At 35.3% G+C, this 21,244-nt stretch overlaps 1 protein-coding gene across 2 annotated transcripts in view; it reads left to right on the top strand.

Annotated features, from left to right (window-relative positions):
- Positions 1 to 21,244, top strand: part of LOC109093737 (glycine receptor subunit alphaZ1-like) — a 52,481-nt gene that overhangs the window by 10,342 nt on the left and 20,895 nt on the right. The window contains exons 3-6 of one of the 2 annotated variants that reach the window (XM_042770364.1): positions 4,120 to 4,158; positions 13,151 to 13,218; positions 16,694 to 16,917; positions 20,186 to 20,268. In XM_042770364.1, coding sequence (XP_042626298.1) covers positions 4,120 to 4,158; positions 13,151 to 13,218; positions 16,694 to 16,917; positions 20,186 to 20,268 — 414 coding nt within the window. The remainder of the gene's footprint in view (positions 1 to 4,119; positions 4,159 to 13,150; positions 13,219 to 16,693; positions 16,918 to 20,185; positions 20,269 to 21,244) is intronic. The other variant, XM_042770365.1, reaches the window with a different exon arrangement.

Raw genomic sequence — 21,244 nt, 5'->3', positions numbered from 1 at the left:
AATAATGTGAAATATTATTATAATTTAAAATAAGTTTTCTATTGAAATATTTTGCAAAATGTAATTTATTCCTGTGATGTAAAACTGAATTTTCAGCATCATTACTCCAGCTTTTAGTGTCACATGTTCAGAAATTATCAATGTTGAAAACATTTTTGGAGAAATTTTGATACTTTTTATTTTTTTTATCCTGAAAAATATTTATAACGTTTTAAATGTCTTTACTGTCATGTTTGATCAATTTAATGTGCTCTTGCTAAATAGAAGTATTCATTTTATTAATAAGTATTATTTAAAAAAATAAAATAAAAAACTTACTGAACCCAAACATTTAAATGGTAGTGGATATTTAAATTATTATTAGTTATTTAAAATAAAAAAGTTATTGTTAGTTCATGATACCTGCATTAACTAATGTTAAACAATTAAATCTTGCTGATCAGTATTACCATACTTTCTCCAATACCAGTTTCCCCCCAAAAATTTGCATATTGTATGCATATATATCATGCATCCTGACCAGCTCTACACGGTGTCATTGGCTCAGTTTGGACTATCCGTCTGTTTGACTAATAGCGAACAGTACAGAAACCTGTTTAAAAATTGATTTTTTTTTTTTATTCCGTTTGATACCACAGATATTACAGTTCATCTTAATCTAAAATCATCATATCTAAAATCATCTTCCCACCAATAGACCAATTCGTTGCGCTCGCTGACAGATCAAAGTGTTGCGTTAAACAAATTGATGACGTGTGAACCTGAGAGGAGCGGGACTGTTCGTCCGCAGACTGTTCGTTACTAGCATGAGCTGTAATCTGCGGCTGCTAGTGATGAATGGTTTGGAGTGCAGCTGCACCTCCCGTACCCACGTTAACCTTGTCCCTTCTCATCAGTCAGTCACAGCGAGGAGCTATGAGGCCGACAGTCACGAGGTGCTACAGATTCCGCCCAAACAGCACAATCATCAGCCATCAACAATCAACCCACAGACCAGCAGTCTCCCTCCCACCCCATTTCCAATGAGCTGCCACCATGCATTATGGTCATGATCAGTGTAATGCTTTCTGATTGCTATGTCACTTTGCTTCTGAATGGGTTCGATGAGACAAGTGTGCATTTGTGAATATACAATCTGCTGTGGTATATTTACTGATTGCTTTGTTACTTTCTTTTTGGATGTCCTGTATGTCTCTGTTACCTCTTTGCATCTCCTTCTCATTCATGTAAAGTGCAGAAACAAAGCTTTATTAGCTGGTGGAGCTTGATGTTAATTTGGTGCTATCAGCACATGCTTAATGGGACTTTAATAGGATTAATGGGAATTCTCTAATGAGTCGGGATGCAGCGTTCACATACAAACGGCAATGGTGAACCTACTGATGCTTCTCACTTGGTTTAAATGATGACAGATGACTGAAATCCTGATCAGGAGTGTTTCTTATGCGCTGTCTGGATAACTTATCTGCTGTCTTCAGAGAGAAGTAGAATATATGTTCCTGCCACAATCTGCTTTAAGAGGCCGCTATAAACGATTTTGTAAGCTTTCAGGGATGCTATGAACTGTATTTCCACCATGAGGTTAACGAAGCATCTCAGGATCGCGCTAGATAATTGCGTTTTTATCTCATGGGTAGAGAGAGAAGGCAGTGTCGATGAGAGCAGGCTGCGGGCCTCCAGAAACACCACAACAGAACAATCAAATGACACCGAGATGGAGCAAGGTTAGATGTGAATTAAATTTTTCATACACATTTTAGCTCATCGCCTGCAAATTGTTCCAATTCTCCCAGGGCAGCAGAGACGATCATCCAAGTTTCATTAAAAAATTTCTGTTATGCACGTTTGAACTTGGGTGCAACTTCAGAGTGATTTGTCACTGTCTGCACACTGAAAAGATAAAAAAAAATACTTTGTACATTTGTACATAAGTATATCAATTTGACATACTGTAGTCACCACTGACATGCTACTACTAAAAATATTGTAGAAACTAAATTTTCTGTAAAGCTGCTTTGCAACAATTTGTATCGTAAAAAGCGCTATACAAATAAACTTGAACTGAATTGAACTTTGAAACAATTTTCACTCAGAAATTGCTTATAAATTGTACAAATAATTACAAAGAAACAGCAAGTCGCTCAGTGAATTAAATGTGTAATTTTGAAGCCTGAAAAAGAATTTTCTTATAAAACATTTGCAAAAATCTTTGTTTTATATATAAATTGAGATTCATTGGAGATTGGCTTTAGATAATTGTTAATATTTAGTTAGCAGTGCACTTAATCGTTTTGTTTTATTTCCAGATGGGTTTTCAATTAAAAGTATGAATAGAAGACTGATAAAGTATTTTCTTATAAAACATACTCCAATGATCTTTGTTTTATATACACATTTTTACATTGCAAGAGGGTTCAATTTAGATTGCCTTTAGTTAATTGTTTATATTTAGTTATCAGTGCACTTAATCAAATTATTGTTTCATTTCCAGATTGGCTTTCAATTAAATGTATGAATATAATTTTTTTCTCTTATAAATTTAATATGCCTTTTTCTTCTCTGACCTCTCTCAATATTAGCTGTGTATGATTGGTGATGGAAATGCACCGACAGAAGTGGGCTCCTCTAAAATATTTGCTTCTAATGTCATTTATCTAAGAGCTTTAGATTGGATAATCAATGGTGGGTCATGGGGACTAAGAATTGAATGGTTAACGTAGCTTTTTCACAAAGGATAAGCCTCTTGGGAAGTCCTGGATTATGCCGGCGTCTGCGCTATTGGTGAACATTCGGTTGGGCTGAAGAAGAACGGCCTGATTTTGAAGTCCTTAAATCACTCGTCTACTCTCATGATGGTGTACAGTATATTAATTAGGATTCATTGGATGAGTGATTTCTGTTTAGGGTAACGCACAAATGACGACCTCCCACGTGGCATGGGGAAGTCGTGGCCTAATGGTTAGAGAGTCGGACTCCCAATCGAAGGGTTGTGAGTTCGAGTCTCGGGCCGGCAGGAATTGTGGGTGGGGGGAGTGCATGTACAGTTCTCTCTCCACCTTCAATACCATGACTTAGGTGCCCCTGAGCAAGGCACCAAACCCCCAACTGCTCCCCGGGCGCCGCAGCATAAAATGGCTGACCACTGCTCCGGGTGTGTTTTCACAGTGTGTGTGTGTGTGTTCACTGCTCTGTGTGTGTGCACTTCGGATGGGTTAAATGCAGAGCACGAATTCTGAGTATGGGTCTCCATACTTGGCTGAATGTCACGTCACTTTCACTTTCACTTTCACAGTGCTGTTGCCTCATCAGAATAGACTGTACTGCATTTGCTGTGGAGCAATACTGTATAGGATATCTGTGGTCACACATGTGCATGGTAGGGTTTTATAAGTAGCATCATTAACCTTGAGATTACCATGCAGAACTGCAAAAGATATGCACTGTTGTTGTATTTTCTGTATGGTTCTGATGAACATCACAAGAGAAATCTGACTGGAATATAGTGCACTGTGACCTGCCATATGTTTTCTTGGTTGAACAGTAGGGAAAATGCCCCAAATTGGTTCTCTTTGTAAAAAAAAAAAAACGGGAGCTGTTTTGTTGTTCCCAAAGTAAGTTCCCATTCCTTTTGTATTGCACAATCCTGCAACCCAATGCCAGGCAAATCAGTTCAATCTACAAAATTACATAAAAATGATTTTACAGTTTGTGCAAAACTCAAAGTGAAGCCAGTTTGACATGTAGTCTTTGCATTTTCTCTCTTTCTAGTGTATTGCATCTATTAGTGCATTTTGCCTCCCGTGACCAGATATGCATTGCTTCCCCCATCCTTTCTTTCATTTCAGTGCTTTGCCTCTTTCTCCTGCCCGCTCTGAAGTTTTGGACGAATAAGTGCATCCCTCCTTACCTGCTTTTGCCCTTAGTATGCTCTTAGCACCCAATATTCCCTGCCACACAAGTGTTGGCAAGTGTAATGTAGAATAAGTGAGCCATGATGCTTATGTTTTTTTTTTTTTTCTGTTGTTGGTTCCGCAAAAAAAAAAAAAAAAAAAAAAAAAAAGGCCTTAACATCTTGCTGTTAGAATATCATGTTATTAATCCTGATCTTTTTTTCATTAGACCCACAAGGCCCCAAATCGGATGGTACTCACAAGAAAGGTACTTTCTTTTTATTTATCCAGGATCATACAAGCATATTGATTCATGCAATCCAGGCAATATCACATCTGAGAAAGGGCTAAATGATATAATGAGTTAAATATGTCTGTGTGTTTTATTAATGGTTGAGATTAACCTAACTATTGCAATCAGACATACATCAGACATGCACCTGTTTGTTTGTTGTTGTTGTTGTTGTTGTTTTTCAGAAATGGCATGCTAACACCAAACGACACATGCACATGGGCATAGTGGTTTTAGTTTACTTTGTGGTATAATTGGGTATCATTACTTAATCTTTATTTACCGGTGGGAGGATCAGAGTTATTGGGCTTCAGGCAGGACATTTGCAAAATAGCATGCATTTAATTATTAATTAGCTTTCTATTGCTTTTGCTGTGGAAATGAGTATTTATTTAATTTTGGATGTAGCCTCCAGTTGTTGATTTATCTTTGGAGCTTGTTGACTGCCACTATTTAGTGCCAGTGCATCCCTTTGTGTAACCGGGCATGCTTTTCATTTGTGCACCATTGATTTTTCCTCTGATCTTGGCTTAAATTATAATCAAATTGGGAGAGCAAATGAATTTATACACCTGACTGAAAAAAATAAAAAAAAGGTTGACACTGTTATTCGTTTAATCTTATCAAATGTTGTTGCTTTAGATAACAAGCCATGCTTTCAGATATTGCATTTAAATAATATCATATTTGATTCTGATGTACAGTCATTCCCATACTGCATGTAATGTTGTTTTTGTGAGTGTTGAGGCTGCAGAGATGCAGTTTCAGTCCTGTGGGCCGCACGCTGCTGCTAGATTCTTATTAGAGCCCTGTTATTTAGCTTTATTAAAGGCATTATAAACAGCTCACCCCCTTTATGTAGACTAATGTCTAGTCTTCTGGATGTTTGTCACGGCTCCAGTGTTCTATTATGTCTAGTGTCTTGTTTTTTGGATTTTTTTAACGGCTTGATCACACATGATTTAAAGTATTATATTGCATTTATGTCAGATTGTTTTGTGTTGTTTTATTGTGTGTTGGGTTTGTTTTATGTTTATTGTTTTGGTTAATTGTGTGTGTGTTTTTTTTTATGTTGTTTTTTTTGCTGGGTGTTTAATCATGGTTCTGAGTGGGATTTTCATTTTATTGCACAGATTTTTTTTGTAAGGAGGAACCAGTTCATTTTCAAGTCACAAGGAAATATGACTTTGCAACATTTAGTTTCCTTACAATTTTTCTGTTACTCAGTTTGTTTTAAGGTTTTTATTTTTATTTTTATTTATTTTTTGTATTCATAATAACCACAGATTGTAGGACTCTGTGTTAGAGGAGAAATTTTAAGCTAATAAGGGACTCTGTTTTAGAGGTGTAATTTTATGTTAGAATCAAGCTATTCTTTTGGAAAAGTAGTTAGCTACACTACCAGCTATGCAAACAATGAAATGCTTTTATACTACAATATATAACTCAATATAATTGAAAATCTATAACCTGATATATAGAATTCCAATTATATAGTCTTATATATTGTAATAGATATATAGAATTCCAATTATATAGTCTTATGTATATATATATGTGTATATATATATGACACAATATAATCTATTTATATATATATATATATATATGGATATATATGATATATATATATATGCTATATATATGTGTGTGTGTGTATATATATATATATATATATATATATATATATATATATCCCATATATATACAGGACCAAAAGTTTGGGAAACATTACTATTTTTAATGTTCTTGAAAGAAGTTGCTTTGCAGTCATCAAGCCTGCATTTATATTCATAAAAATACAGAAAAAAAAAACAGTAATATTGTGATATATTATTACAATTTAAAATAATTGTTTTTAAATTTATTATACTTTTGTCTTATCATTTATTTCTGTGATGCAAAGCTGAATTTTTAGGATTCATTATCACATGATCCTTTAGAAATCATTCTAATATGATGATTCATTATCAAAGTTGGAAACAGTTCTGAGTTCTGCTTAATATGAATTTTCAGAACATGTGATACTTTTTAGGATACTTTGATGAATAAAAAGTAAAAAGAAAACAAAAAAAAAAGTAACCTGTTCCATTTTAAAATATAAATATTTTGTAATAACAATATACCACTACATGGTCAGTAATTTGGGGTCAGTAATTTTTTTTTTTTCTTTTTTTAAATAAAATCAATACTTTTATTCAGCAAGGATGTGTTAAATTGATAAAAAGATGATAGTAAAGAAAATATATTGGCCTTAGAATAGGCTATATTTAGAATTTTTTTTATTTGATTTGAATAAATGCAGTTCTTTTTATCCTTTATTCATCAAATAATTTTTAGACAGCAGAAACTGTTTCCTGACACTCATAATAAATCAGAATATTAGAATGATTTCTACATGATCATGTGATAGACATTGGATGTGACATGTGACACTGAAGGCTGGAGTAATGATGCTGAAAAATTCAGCTTTGCATGGAACAGCTGAGGATGAATTATTTTTTTAAGTATATTCAAAAAGTGGAAACTATTATTTTAAGTTGTAATAATATTTCACAATATTACTGTTTTTTTTCTGTATTTTTGATCAAATAAATGCAGGCTTGATGAGCAGAAGAGACTTCTTTCAAAAACATTTAAAAATTGTAATGATTCCAACTTTTGACCTGTACTGTGTATGTATGTGTATATATATATATATATATATATATATATATATATATATATATATATATATATATATAGATAGATAGATAGATAGATAGATAGATAGATAGATAGATCGATAGATCGATATAAAAATCGTCCAAACAGACTTGTTAAAAAAAAAATTAAATTGTTAAATTTTTTTTAACAATTTCTAGCACAGCATGTTTGATTATTACTTCTGTTTGCTCATGAAAACAGAACTTCAAAAGCATATTTAGCATTTTGTCAACTACACAGTTTAAAGAAGTGCTTGTTAATGGAAAAAATGACACTGTTTTGATAATAAAACGTTCAAAATATTGGAAAATTTGCTAGCATCGTCCCTACTTCTAGCTAGTTATTCTTGACACTGGTAGGACTGTAGTATGATTATTAAATATCTGAAATATGCAAATAACCCCAATAGCATTTTATTAATATGACCATTGAATTCTGGATTGGACATTAAGTAGTTCAGTGCCATCGCTAGCCCAGCCGAGACTTTGGTCAGTTTAATAGAGACTCATCACATTAATCTACTTTTCTTCTTATCGCTAATCTTATTATTTCATACGCATAGCTGCTCTGTATAATGAAACAGTCTCTTATATCGTCAGTTAACCTCAGTGTGAATCAATTTTACTGCGATATTGACCATTTTATCTCATGACTTCTGCGGCCGCAACTACCAGGTAATCCAGTGTAATCAAACTGTAGTCGACTCATTCTCTATTTCTGGACTCAGAGCCTCAGCCCTCCTATTGATTTATGTCTATCTCCAGCCTCTCTCCTCCAAGGCTGTCATGTTTCCCCTATCAGTGATGCTAGCCTCAGGGGCAGGAAGAGATCCTGGTAATTTAGCAGTGTGTCATTACTTATAGGCATGTGACAATGCTAACTCAGACACTCTCTCTGAAACTAGCTGTCACTGCACAGGCATCTCTTCCCATCTGAGCCACCGCTGTCCGACTCTTATGAATTTTAATACAATCCCCTTAATGGTTAGGGTCGCCTCTAGCTGAACCGAACCTGGAGTGATGGATGGCTGTGACTCCTGCTCAATCTGGATTTGGTTTTGTTGGAATGGGTTATTTTAAGTAGAAAACACATGGAATATAAAATGAGGTTTCAGTCAGAGATCCATATAGCTGCTATGTTCGTTAGGCAGGCTGTTTTGCTAATTGTTGTTTTGTAGTAGTCCTTTGTTAACACATTTCAGGGCTTGTTGTGCTATATTGCATTTTTCATGCATAGAATGTTTTGTTTGTTTTTGTAGTAATCTTTTTTACTACTCTGTTTTTTTTTATAGAATTCTAAAATAGTATTTATTTTTGTTATTTTATTCTATATTCTGTTTTAGTATTAGTCTAGAGTAGCATTCTGGATTTTTTTTTGGACTATTGAATACTATATTCTGTTTTCTTTAGTATTCTATTTTTGTACTACTACAGTATATTTCTGTTTTTAATGTTAGTCTATTATAGTGGGCTGTTTTTGTGTAATATCCTATACTATATTCTATTTTTGTAGTATTCTGATATAGTATTCTGCTTTACTCTTCTATATTTTGTTCTGTTTTTGTAGTATTCTAAAACAGTATGTTGTTTTTGTAATATTCTATATCATGTTGTTTTAGAAGTCTAATATAGCATTCTGTTTTTGTGTACTATTCTATACCATATTCTTTTGTAGAATTCTGTTTTTTTTTTAGTAGTAGTCCAGTATATTATTATTTTTGTATATTAATCAATTCTTTATTTTATAGTATTCTGTCTTTGTACTATTCTGTGGTACAGTTTTTGTAGTGTTTTTTAAGTAGTAGTGTAGTATATTATTATTTTTGTGTACTATTCAATTCTTTATTTTGTAGTATTCTGTTTTGGACTATTTTTCTATATTCTGTTTTTTGAATTTGTACTGTTTTACACTATTTTCTGTAGTATTGTAGTTTTTAGTAGTAGTATAATACTATTTTATACTATAGCATTCTTGTATTATATTGTATTTTTGGTGTTCAGAATACTATTCTTTTTCTAACTATTGCTTATTTGTAGTATACAATATATATTTTATCATTTTTGGAGTAAAATTTACTATGTTCTGTTTTTGTATAGTATTCTATTAATTCTGTCAGTTTTGTAGTAATCTATACTATATTCTCTTTTTGTAATATTCTATACTCTATACTTATGTGTACTATAAATCTACTCGTTATATTTTAAGTACTAAAAATGTTTGTGTGTGTGTGTGTGAGTTGTTTTTGTTGTGCACTAAATCTCTTCATACTTGAAGATATCCCCGCTGATACCATCACCACATTAAACACCAAAATCTCAATAGAATTTGGATTATGTAGCAACATAATTTATTTGTTTTTTTCCCATTTCACTCTTCCTAAAGAAGCTCAGCTCCTTCACTGAAGCTTAACACCTTTTTTTTACCATGTCAGTGTAACTAGAGCAGCGCAAATTGAAAATTGCCCCATGCCAATAGATTTACGCCGCATCAGCCCGGATGTCAGCGCATGAGGAGTAAGAGGAAGCCCTTGACATTTGCCCCGGCGTTGATTCAGTGAGGTGTGATGAAAATGGTGTGCTAACATGGAAAAGCCGGTAGGGCACTTTGCTGTCCCTTTGTTACCAGTGGATCTCACTCCGATCACAAGCTGCCTTGCCAAGACCTTATAGGTACTGCTGAAGCCATATAAATATTTAATGCCTCTGTGCCATTGTATTTCTGCTGAGAGCAGCTCGATTTTTAACATGAGCAATATCATTAAGCTTTCTTTATTTATATCAGACACTTTCATTTGTGGTGGTCCACTTACCTGGGAGGCATCAGAAGTGCCCGTTGTATGTAATAAATCTGTTTAGAGAGTGTCCTCCAGGTACAACATCTTGTACACCACTTTCCCACCAGCTGACCGGCGTAAAACAGACTGATGGCTTTTGAAGCCGTATCATTCTCCAGTTGCTGCCAGGTAAAGAGATGGACTCTATTGATCAGTTCAGACATGGACCTTGTTAATGAATGACTATAAACTGGAAACTGTAAAGATGAGTTGTGGTTGTTGGTTTATGAAGAAGTAATTGGTCTCTCGGCTCACAGTTTTTTTTTTTTTGTGTTCAGTAGCAAGCTAGTAATTTATGGGTGCTCTAAAGAGGTTATACTTACCCAAGGGACTTTTGATTGATGATTGTTCTGTTTATGCATGAAAATTCATCACAGTAATGACTCTCTGAATGTCTCTCTTTTCTTTGTAAATACTTAATTGTTCGACGCCAATACAGTACCAAAAAACGCTCACTTTCTCTCTAGGAAAGACCAGGCTGATCTTTGCGACTCACGTGTCCTGCTTTTGTCTGTTCAATAAAGAGAAGCGTAGTGAAACGTGTAAGGCTTCTAAACTACCGTCACCTCTACGAGATGAGGGTGGAGGCATGGCTCAGAAATTAAGGTCTGATTTGTTGGGAAAGACAGCTGAGTAAAAAATGTATAAATAACCCGAACGTCCCTTCGCTGCCGGTTGCTTCCCTCTGCAGTGAGCTGCTCTTAGGAGAGCAGGGGAGATTGTTTGGCAAAGACATGGCAAAGCAAATCATTCTTGGCGATGACTCACCCTTTCCTGACAGTTAATGAGCTCTGTCTTTCTCTCTCTTCTCTCCTTATTGGAGGCTGGGCTCACAAATGAACTGCAGTGGGGGTGAGGACATTAGATTTCCTCTGCGCTGCGTCACATACGGCAAGGAAAGCCAAGAAGAGACAAATGATTACAGCCGGTATAATACTCAGTGGAAAAAATAAGCTAAGAGCAAGAAACTATGGTGTCTGACACTGTATAGAGGCTCAAACAGGAGCTGCCAGATAATGTACTACAATCTGAGCCACTTCCAAACCTAGTTAGTTGCCTGTAAAGGCTGGTTCAATAGACACACTCTTAAGAATAAAGGTTCTTTGTTGGAATCTATGGTTGCATGAAGAACCTTTAACATCCATAGAACATTTCCAGGTTTTTTAGTAGAAAAAGGCTCTTTTAAGGTTGATGATACATGGGGCGACTTTTTGAGCAATTTTGCCAGGCAACTTTTTTGGAGCAATGTTGCTTGGGCACTTTTCCATTGAGAATGGATAACAAGTGTCTATCGGGATACTTTAGATCGTTCGTGGGCCCTGTATCATCTGGTTGCCTGTTGGCGACAACATTGCTGAAAAAATAGCTCCTTGTATCATCAGCCTAAGAACTGTTCACTAAAATTGTTCTTCTATGGCATTTTCTGCCTGCAAAAACAAAAAAAAAAAACAAGCCTTTTAAAATCTTTATTTAAAAGAGTATAGGCAGCTAAATTCTCATTTAAAGTCAGAGTAGGTGATATGGTTCAAAATCATGTTTTTGTTATGCTGGTTGAAAGTCTCTTCACATCCTGATAGCAATCACTAAGTTAAGTGGTCTTTATGTATTTATATCATCTGTGAAAGGCATGGGACCATAAAATGTTTGTCCAGTCAAACCATGGATTAATGTTCGTAAGGGAGATATAAGTCTTAGTCAGGCTAGGCACTGTATTTAATTTAAAACGGATGAAAACAATGCAGTGAAGGGTTGGATTAGAGTCTTTACAATTCCACACACTGTATGAAGGTCCTAGATCATGTCATTTTCACAACTCTCATTTTTCAAGACTTTATTTTTAAGTTTTATGGAGTATGTACTTCTGTCCCTCACAGCCTAATTTTCATTCCTGTCAAAAATTATATATGGCGCTACCCTGACTAAGGACTATTTTTCAATTTAAACATTTTTGTCAAATCATACATGTAAGGTGGATTTATTTCCAGGTAATAGTTTTCTTGGGGTTGCACTTCAGGAGAAATTTGCAGCCTTTATAGAAGGACTAACAAATATTGCCAGACTTTGCAGATTGCAGTATGTTTCTTTGCAGTAATCTACTCATTCAGCACAGGTAATAGGTCCGTACACACCGGGACGAATATCGGCGCGCGTTATTCGCCAGCGTTTTTCAACGCGTTTTTTTGTGTTCACACCCAAGCGATTTTCGCTGACGATGAGCCGGGTGAACATGCAAATTAATTCCCTGACATTAGATGGCGCTTAATGTAAAACCAGAAATACTAGAAATACTAGTTCTCTTTTATCAAGATTTTTGCAATCGCTGTCGCGGTTGTCATATAGTTCTTTGTGTTCCGACACCAACGAGACCAGCAACTCTACATTCATTCATCTTGCCTTGCATCTTCTTCGTCTATTTCTTCCCGGCAGTGTAGACGCTACTTGGCGTATATCTTCTTCGCCGTTACGTATGTGTGCTCAGCAAGACAGTTTTGTGTTTTGAGCGCCCCCAAGTGTGGTTTTACTGTAACTTCAGAAGCTCCCAGACACGTGTGCAAAAGCGCCATTCTCATTGGTCGTATAGTTTTTGACGCGGTGCGTCAAAACAAAAAAAAAAACGAACCCGAGGCGGTTTTTAAAAAAATGACGCTTTTACGCGTGGCGTCTTTTTTCGCGTCGGTGTGCACACTCACATTGGCGCCCTTTGTTTAGTCACGAGGCGTTAAACGTCGGCGAATATCGCGCGCGTAATTCGTCCGGGTGTGAACAGGCCCTTAGGATGCTGCGTGTGGCTCATCTGCAGGCAGGGAAATGGGGTTCAGGGTTTCTCCATGCTGTTCAGCAGCTCTGTATCTAACTAAATCAGAAGTCTGGAGAAGCCTGACAGGGTCTTTACGAGGCCATGAGCGCCGTGTCACTCAGAATATCCCCCTTTCTGTGTTTACAGAGCGTATGTGATGGATCGCTTGGTTCTTTTTAACAACAGACGTATTGTTTCTGTTCAGCATCTCTATGACTGCAGGCTTTCATTTGTGCACCAGCATAAGAGATTTCCTTATAATATTTCTAAAACTGAAATGAGAGGAACAGTGGCTTGCCTTGTCCCAATAATAAAAACCGTTGGTCTTGTCTTTACAGAAGACTCACCTCAACATCCTTTATAAATAATTTTACTCCATATTTTACAATATCTTTGTTTTGTATGCTAAGATGATGCATATATCTTAAAAATAAGATTTACATGCTTTATGTGAATGGCAATTTATTTGGAATGGCTTATTTAGCAGGTAAGTTTTGGTTAGCATTAGTGGTTGTTTCTTAATAAAGAATATATATTTTGTTAATATAAAATTTTAGAGGATAACTTGTTTAATTTTATCAGTATCAGTTAACTTATTTGTTGTATTTCTATCTTTTTTTCTTTTCCCACAGGTCCACCTGTGAACGTAACATGCAACATATTTATTAACAGTTTTGGATCCATTGCTGAAACAACAATGGTGAGTATACTGATTAAAGTGATTCAACCCTATATATTTTTTTTTCTGTGTAGAAAAAAATCTGATGAATGGGCTCCAAAAGTATAAGAAATATTCTTCTATTTTTCTTTTTCTTTTTCTCATTTGAATACTTTTTTTTTTGTTAATACAAATGATTAACTTTATTTGAGTGAGAAGTGTTTTTTTTTTAAGATTTTAATTATATTTTATATCAAGATTTTTCCTGTATTCTCAGACTTTTGGACCCCACGGGAAACGCCCATTCTTTGGAGTCACAGATTTGACAAAAAAATATATTTACATGGTTGCCATGAATGAACAATTAGTTCACACGATTTACTAATTCATCGCCTTGTTTTTAAGTAAATCATGAGCACTGTTTACTAATTTAAGTACTCGATTTAAATGCATTGTGCGCACAATTTGCTAATTCGTTCTGTTGTTTGAATGATATGTGAATAGCCTATTGTACCCTCTTTGTGAGCAGACTACATCCCCATTACAGTCCTGTCATACTTTATTCATAACAGCAGCAATAGGGGTCTTTTTTCACTACACAAAAAAAGGGTTTATGAAATTGCAGACAGGAGTTATTACAACTTACACACCATTTCACTAAAATGAGGTAACAAAGTAGTAAAACATAAACAAGGGAACGAATTAGTAAATCACAAATTATTAATTCGTGGCCACAACATGAGTATTTTTTTCCTGCATGTCATGTCTGGGGCTCCGTACCACTCACAGCAAGGACGATAACTATAAAATTCTGTGAAAATAGGAAAGTTCTCACTATACCCTAGTGAAAAAAAAATAGTAAAATGTATTTTTAAAAACAGTGATTTTTTGCTAAGTATACTACAGATACATTTAAGTGTTTATGTGCTTAATAAAAATACCCTGCAATTGTACTTTTGGTATACTAAACTGGTATAATTAAAGTCTTCACTTAATGCACTTTAATTGTGCAAAGCAGTGCTGAGGTCCAATTAAGGATATACTGAAGTATTTTTGATTGTGCAAAAGTGGAACTGTTGCAAGTATACTTAAGGTACACTTTAAATATCTTGCATTTAAAGATATCATACAAAGATCATACAGTCCTTATTAATAGTGATATTTTAACACATTTTAGGCATAATATTAAGAAATGTGCATTGTGCAATAAAGAAATACTCCAAAATTTTATATAAGTCTTAAGTGATATGTGAAAAAAAATATGTTAATGGATTTGAAGTATACTTAGTATGAAATAAATGTATTTTAAATAAATTATGGCATTTTTTTTTTTTATATATATATATAGGGTCAAGTCAAGTCACCTTTATTTATATAGTGCTTTATACAAAACAGATTGTGTCAAAGCAACTGAACAACATTAATTAGGGTAACAATAACGACATAGAGAAACAATTTTGTTGGAATCACTTTCAGAAGGTTTTTATTTTTTTCAACTGATGAACAGTAAAATCATTGACACCCAATCAGAATCCATCTTGCTTTAAACAGCTCGAGAATTTCAAGCAGCAGGTGACAAAACTGCAGCACAAGCTTATAATAACCAGACCATTATCATCCGAGGCTAATATAGTTATCATTCCTGATGCTTTATGTGATCACTCTTTGCATAGTAATGGAAAGATGGTGAATTGAATATGTGAACCCATTGATTATATGCCCGTAAGTACCTCTTGAACCATGCTGTTTTTAATGTGTTTTCAATGTCCATGCATTGCTAGATGGTTGCAAAAGCAATGAATTTTTTTCCAAACATTGTTCTGGTGAAGGTCATACTTTTTTCAAGCCTTGATGAGCACAACAATAAGTAATGCCAAGATTTCATGTTTGGCACCAGCTGAGCAGCTCCAAAACTTCAGCAGCTTGCAGAAGCCCCTCAAGCAGAACAAATGCAGTGCTTTCCACTCTTTCTTTCCTCGGTAAGCAGCAGAATTGATCAGAGTTGCTCGTGCTCGTGTTCACACTGAGCAAGCGGCGGCGAGGTGGCGGGGAACGCCAGTGATATCGATAAATCTTTAGCGCTTATAGGGCAGCCGAGAACAATGTTTCATCCAGTAATGATCTGAGCGACTCTGGTCACTACTGAGACGGGCATTCCCCCCAGCCTTTCACTGTCCTAATTGTTTACCCTTTTTTGTAAGGCACGGGGCCCACGGGAGAGGCGAGTGGCTATTTAATTAGCTCACCGGCTCTTTCATTTTCTTGAGGAATCATGAGAGAGCGAACGTGTAAATTTCAACGTCCGTCATTTGTTAGCAGAGTTGGGCATGCTGGAGTCGTGCAAACTTTTTCTAATATGTCACCGTCAGGATAGGATCTGGCCTTGGGCTTGAATCGCATTATGAGTGGGTTGTTGCCATAAATCATTCTCCTTAGCCTAGAGAAATCAAATCAGAAAAAGCCGCGTGCGTACTGATGAATGTGCACCCACTCCTCGCTTGTTTGCAGAATCATTCTGTCGGAAACTAGCTGTATGTTTAAAGCGTTCAACTGTGGGCATCCTGTTCGGTTGTAGTAATGGATGTCAGATATTTGCAGTAGACGAGCAAAATATATATATATGCATGATTTCTGTGATGTTAAATGTTTGTAATGTGCGCTTGCTGAGGAGAACCGATTTGTTACATAACACCTGAGATAATGCTACCGGTAATGAAGCCGCAATGTATCGCTCTGTTGTTTTTGCAGGGTTCATTTTGCGTCCGTGGGCTGTTTATCATAAAGGAGAAATATTGACAAAGTAAAATCGATGGGACTTGTTCTTTTCCCGTGCTCTGGTGGCTGCGTTCTCCGAGAGGCAAATCTAATAACCGGAGACAAATGATTCTCCTCCATCAAAATATTTCTAAAGTATTGGGTCACCTTACATTAGGATAATTGCCCTGAAATGTCCTTGCATGTTGAAGCTGATTGCCATTGCAAAGGTCATCCACTATATTTTCTGCCGAGCCGATCACCCCAAGTCACCCCAAGGTACATTAGTGCCCAGACAGTTTAATGGTCTCCCTGAAATTATATGACCGCATGCCTGTTTTGGAGAAGAATTGACAATTATGGCAGTGTGTTGTGGCGAAATCCCACTGCTTTACAATATCTGCTTTTACACACTGGCCATCTCACCTGTCTGCCTGCATGGATAACAATTATCTCAAGCAAAATATATACTGAGGCGACACCAACTTTACCTGGACTAATATTAGACATGGTAGCGTGTTCTTGTGAAACTTGACAGGTTCCTGAAGCTGTGTTCCTGTGGTTCAGTGGTAGAGTATTGCGTTAGCAGCGCAAAAGGTTGTGGGTTCGATTCCCAGGGAACACACATACTGGTAAAAAAAAATTATAGACTGAATGCACTGTAAGTCGCTTTGGATAAAAGCGTCTGCTAAATGCATAAATGTAAAATGTGCTTGCTTCCTCACCTCTGATCTGTTGACATGGCTGTCTTTGTGTGCCACAGGATTACAGAGTGAACATTTTCCTGAGACAGCAGTGGAATGACCCTCGGCTGGCCTACAGCGAATATCCCGATGACTCCCTTGACCTTGATCCCTCCATGTTGGACTCCATTTGGAAACCCGATCTGTTCTTTGCCAATGAAAAGGGAGCCAATTTCCACGAGGTTACTACTGACAACAAGCTTTTGAGGATCTCCAAAAACGGGAATGTTTTGTACAGTATAAGGTGAGAGGGCAATATATAATCAAATTCTGTCAGTAATACATTATAAGGTGTGTTTGCACACTTGTAAGGGAGACCAGGGCTAGTTGTCACAGCAGTGTTTACTGCTGTCTGTTTTCTCAGGGTGGACTTATTTCTTTGTGCCCTTTGAAAACATGGCTCAGGTCATGTTGTCACACTATATGGTGTAAGTTGTGTGTGCTATCATATAAGTCCATTACATTATATTTTCTTCATTTTATTAAATAAATTATTACTTTTATTCAGTAAGGATGCATTAATTTAATCTAATAAATTAATTTAATTAATCTACAGGTGACAGTAAAGAGATTTTTTTAATGTTACAAAAGATTTTATCTTCTAATAAATGCTTTCTCTTAAAAAAAAAAAAAACACAAAAAAAAACAGTATCACCGTTTCCAGAAAAATATTAGGCAGCACGACTGTTTTTAACATTGATAATAATCAGAAATGTTTCTTGAGCATCAAATCAGCATATTAGAATGATTTCTGAAGAATCATGTCACACTGAAGACTGGAGTAATGATGCTGAAAATACAGCTTTGATCACAGGAATAAATTACATTTTTAAATATATCAAAACAGACAACAGTTATTTTAAAATGAAGTAATATTTCACATTATTACTGTTTTATCTATTTTTAAGTAAATAAATGCATACTTTTGTGATCACGAGACTACTTGCTGACCCCAGTCTTTTAAACGGTTCTGAATCTTGTTGAAATCATACAGTTTAAACTGCACAGCATGTTTGCTTAATTGTGTGGTATAATTGAAAATTCTTTTATTATTAAAAAAATGAAAAGGCTTAAAGCAAAAAGATTATGGCCCGGTTTCACAGACAGGATAAGTCACAGACTAAGCCAGGATTAGGCCATAGTTCAATTAGGACATTTAAGTAATTTTTATTAATATGCCTTAGAAAAAACCATTACTTGTGTGCATCTTGAGACAAAACAAAGGCACTGATATATTTCAAGATCAATCGGTGCAAGTTTATTTCAGTTAAAACATCTTAGATTTACACTTTAGTCTGGGACTAGGCTTAAGCCTTGTCTGTGAAACCGGGGGTATGAGTATCCTTCTAACCATGTTTCCAATTTCTCAATTAATTTTATGTCTTATCATTGTAGCATAAAAGAGGACTGGGCTTGTATTGAATAGCCGTGTGGATTGGGAAGCCTCATCTCTTAACTTGACACTATCAAATGAACCTTTCAGATCAGTTTGGTCTTAGCTGTGAACTCCCTCTAGATCGCACCAGCCACAGTGCACAGTTAAATTGAACATTTCAGGTAAATAACCACTATCCTGTGATAGTGACATGATTACAGCCTTGAGTAAAAACAGAGCTCAGCACAGGGCTGTTTCTTTATCTAGCTTTAGGATCATTTGAGACTTTATACAGTTTGGATGAATTTCTTAAAGAGATAGACACCCAAAAATGACACATCTCTCATTATTTGCTTATATTCATGTTGATCCAGTCCTGTATGCTGTTATTTGCATGATAATAACAATTCATAGTGACCACAAGCTGACAAAAGGCACCATAGAAATGGTCTGTACAACTTCAGCACTATATTTTTAGACGTCTGAAGTGAAGAACAGAATGATGTTTAAGTTATTCACTGATAATCCTCTCCGCCGCAGCTCTCAAATCATATTTGCCATCTATGTTCCAGGTTGGACATCAATAACATCAAACATTATTGGTTCTCCAGTGTCTCATAACCAGGTGTCTCATAAAACCAAAACGGCTTGCGCCATATTTGATTTGAGAGCTGCAGCAGAGGTGGAAATTATCAGTGAAAAACAACTGATGGCAGCCAGCAAATAATGGCAGAATTGTAATTACAGGTGCAGTGTTGATATTGTTAATCAAAACTAAAACCATTAAAAAAATGTTTGCGTAAGTAAAGTTGAAATCTAATAAAATCTGAATAATATTACACTGAAACCAGATGCACATGACATTTTTTTTTTTTTTTTTTTTTTTGTCTTAACCAGCCATGAAGGCAATATAAGATGAGCGACAGCAAATTCTATTTTAGAAATTATTTGTATTTCTGTGACGTTGTGGCTGGAACAACACCACACAAACTATGAAAATAATAATCTCAGGTTCTGATTATGTGCTTATTTAATGTTAGTTTGCGTCACCTTTGTAGCCTTACTGAAGGCAACAATGGATAATTTACTTCAGATCTTAAAAATAAATTAAACGAAGCATAAACATTAAAACTGTGATCTCGTTGTGAACCGACAAGACAAAAATTGTATCAGACACTCAGTATGTATTTTAATCATTTTAAAATGGTTTGATAATTATGAATTAGATTATGCACTCCATTTCGTTGTGAGTGCAGTGCAAAGAGAGCCTGGCCATACACCTTTCTAAATGGATGTGATTTTTTTTTTTTATTGATATTGTAGATATATTGTAGCGTGTTGCAGACAAATGAATTACTTGTTGCTGGAGTCTTATCGCATCACACCTGGTTAGGACAGGGTATTATAATATTAGATGAAAAAACAAAAAACTGAAAAATATAAATGTTGCTAAAATTCTAAATGAATTATTAACTCTTTCCTGCCATAGATAACGCTTTCCCACCATTTCCATGTGTTTTCACTATTATATGGTAGGAGGCGCTATTACACATTTTTGGAACAAGTATTGACTCTCAGAATCAAAACACGTAGAAGAAGAAGCAGAAACAAGAGATTGCACATGTAAGCAGATGCATATGTAAAATAATACAATCATCAGGTCTTAAAGTAGAATAATAAAATAGTGATTTCTTATGTAGTGGGGTGCGTTTTTACGATCTGCTCCATCTATGTTTTGATCATCAATCTGAATTTAATCCAGAACAATAAAGTGGTTTTCTCAGCTTTTTGAACAAAATGTTGTTTTTTTATGAAACTCGCCCACTTTCAAGTGTTGATAAAAAAAAAGAATGCATAAAGCTAGAATAAAACATTTTTGTTTTATAACTGGTGAAGAAAGAGTAAAGTATTAAAATCACTAAAACAAATTATTAATAATACTAATACAAATTATGAATGTAAATTCTGGAAAGAGTAAAGTATTAAAATCACTAAAACAAATTATTAATAATACTAATACAAATTATGAATGTAAATTCTGAAAATAAGTGTTCCTTTAAATCTGAACCTTTTGACCAATGAGGAAATAGGAAGAAAGTAAGAGCTGTCTAATTTGTTGCTGATGTGTGTTTCTCAGAATAACACTGGTTCTGGCCTGCCCCATGGACCTGAAGAATTTCCCAATGGATGTGCAGACCTGTATAATGCAGCTGGAGAGCTGTAAGTATGCCCTGATCCTTTCAGCCAGATGGAGAGGATTTATTCAGTGGTGCAGAGATGAATGTTGTACTGGCTGGCACCGGCAGATGAAGAGTGTAGTGATTTAAGGCCGCCTTCAAGTAGATTCAGCAGTCAGCAGAGAGACGCTTCCAGCACAAGCCAGCGCTGACCCTTCCTGCCTTTACAGTTCTCTGTTATTTACTATTGATTCTCAGATTTGCCAGATTATAGCGTGTTTCTGCAGGGGACACTTTGATTGAAGCCTTTTGAGTACCATGAGTAAAATGACAGATGTGGCAGGGTTTTTTGTTGAGGGGAAGAGAGTTCGGGAGTGGGTGACAGAGGGGGTTATGTAATATTTGAACAAATCTCTCCCATTAAAACACATTTTCTGCATGTCAAGCAGCCAAGCGCACTAGCTTTGATTATGGTCTGCGATTTATTTCCACATTTTGCCGTTATATATATTGATTTTTCCTGAATTGTATGTTCAGTGCTGGGTGGTAACTGATTAAATGCAATCTGGATTATGTAATCAGATTCCAAAAAGTACATCACATTTTAAAATACTCATAATCAGATTACATTTACTTTTTTAAGGATTACTTGATTATATACGATTCACACAATGGCTGTAAGTTATTCATAATTTCTTGATTCTCCCAAATTTGTATTTTTTCTCATCTAATTTCTCCTTTCTTAAAATCCTACTGTCATGCCATTTAGCTTAGACTATATTCACAAATGTCATGTAAATAAATTTGCAAACCATGCTTCTGAATTTAAGGGAAAACTTTTTTGTCAGCCAAACCCCTTAAAATAAAATATTTACTTGAAATATCTGTGAGGAAGTTCGTATTTCAATAGTTTAACAACACATGCACATGTTTACAGTTCTCTGGTGTCAGTTAATAGTCATGCAAGTAAACAAATAAATATATTTATATTTTTGGTGTTCGAGTGTTAAAATTATTTT

This window comes from Cyprinus carpio, chromosome A14, assembly GCF_018340385.1.
Source record: "Cyprinus carpio isolate SPL01 chromosome A14, ASM1834038v1, whole genome shotgun sequence".
NCBI classification, from domain to species: domain Eukaryota; kingdom Metazoa; phylum Chordata; class Actinopteri; order Cypriniformes; family Cyprinidae; genus Cyprinus; species Cyprinus carpio.
The sequence above is the reverse complement of the archived record's forward strand: the minus strand, read 5'-3'. Positions and strand labels throughout refer to the sequence as shown.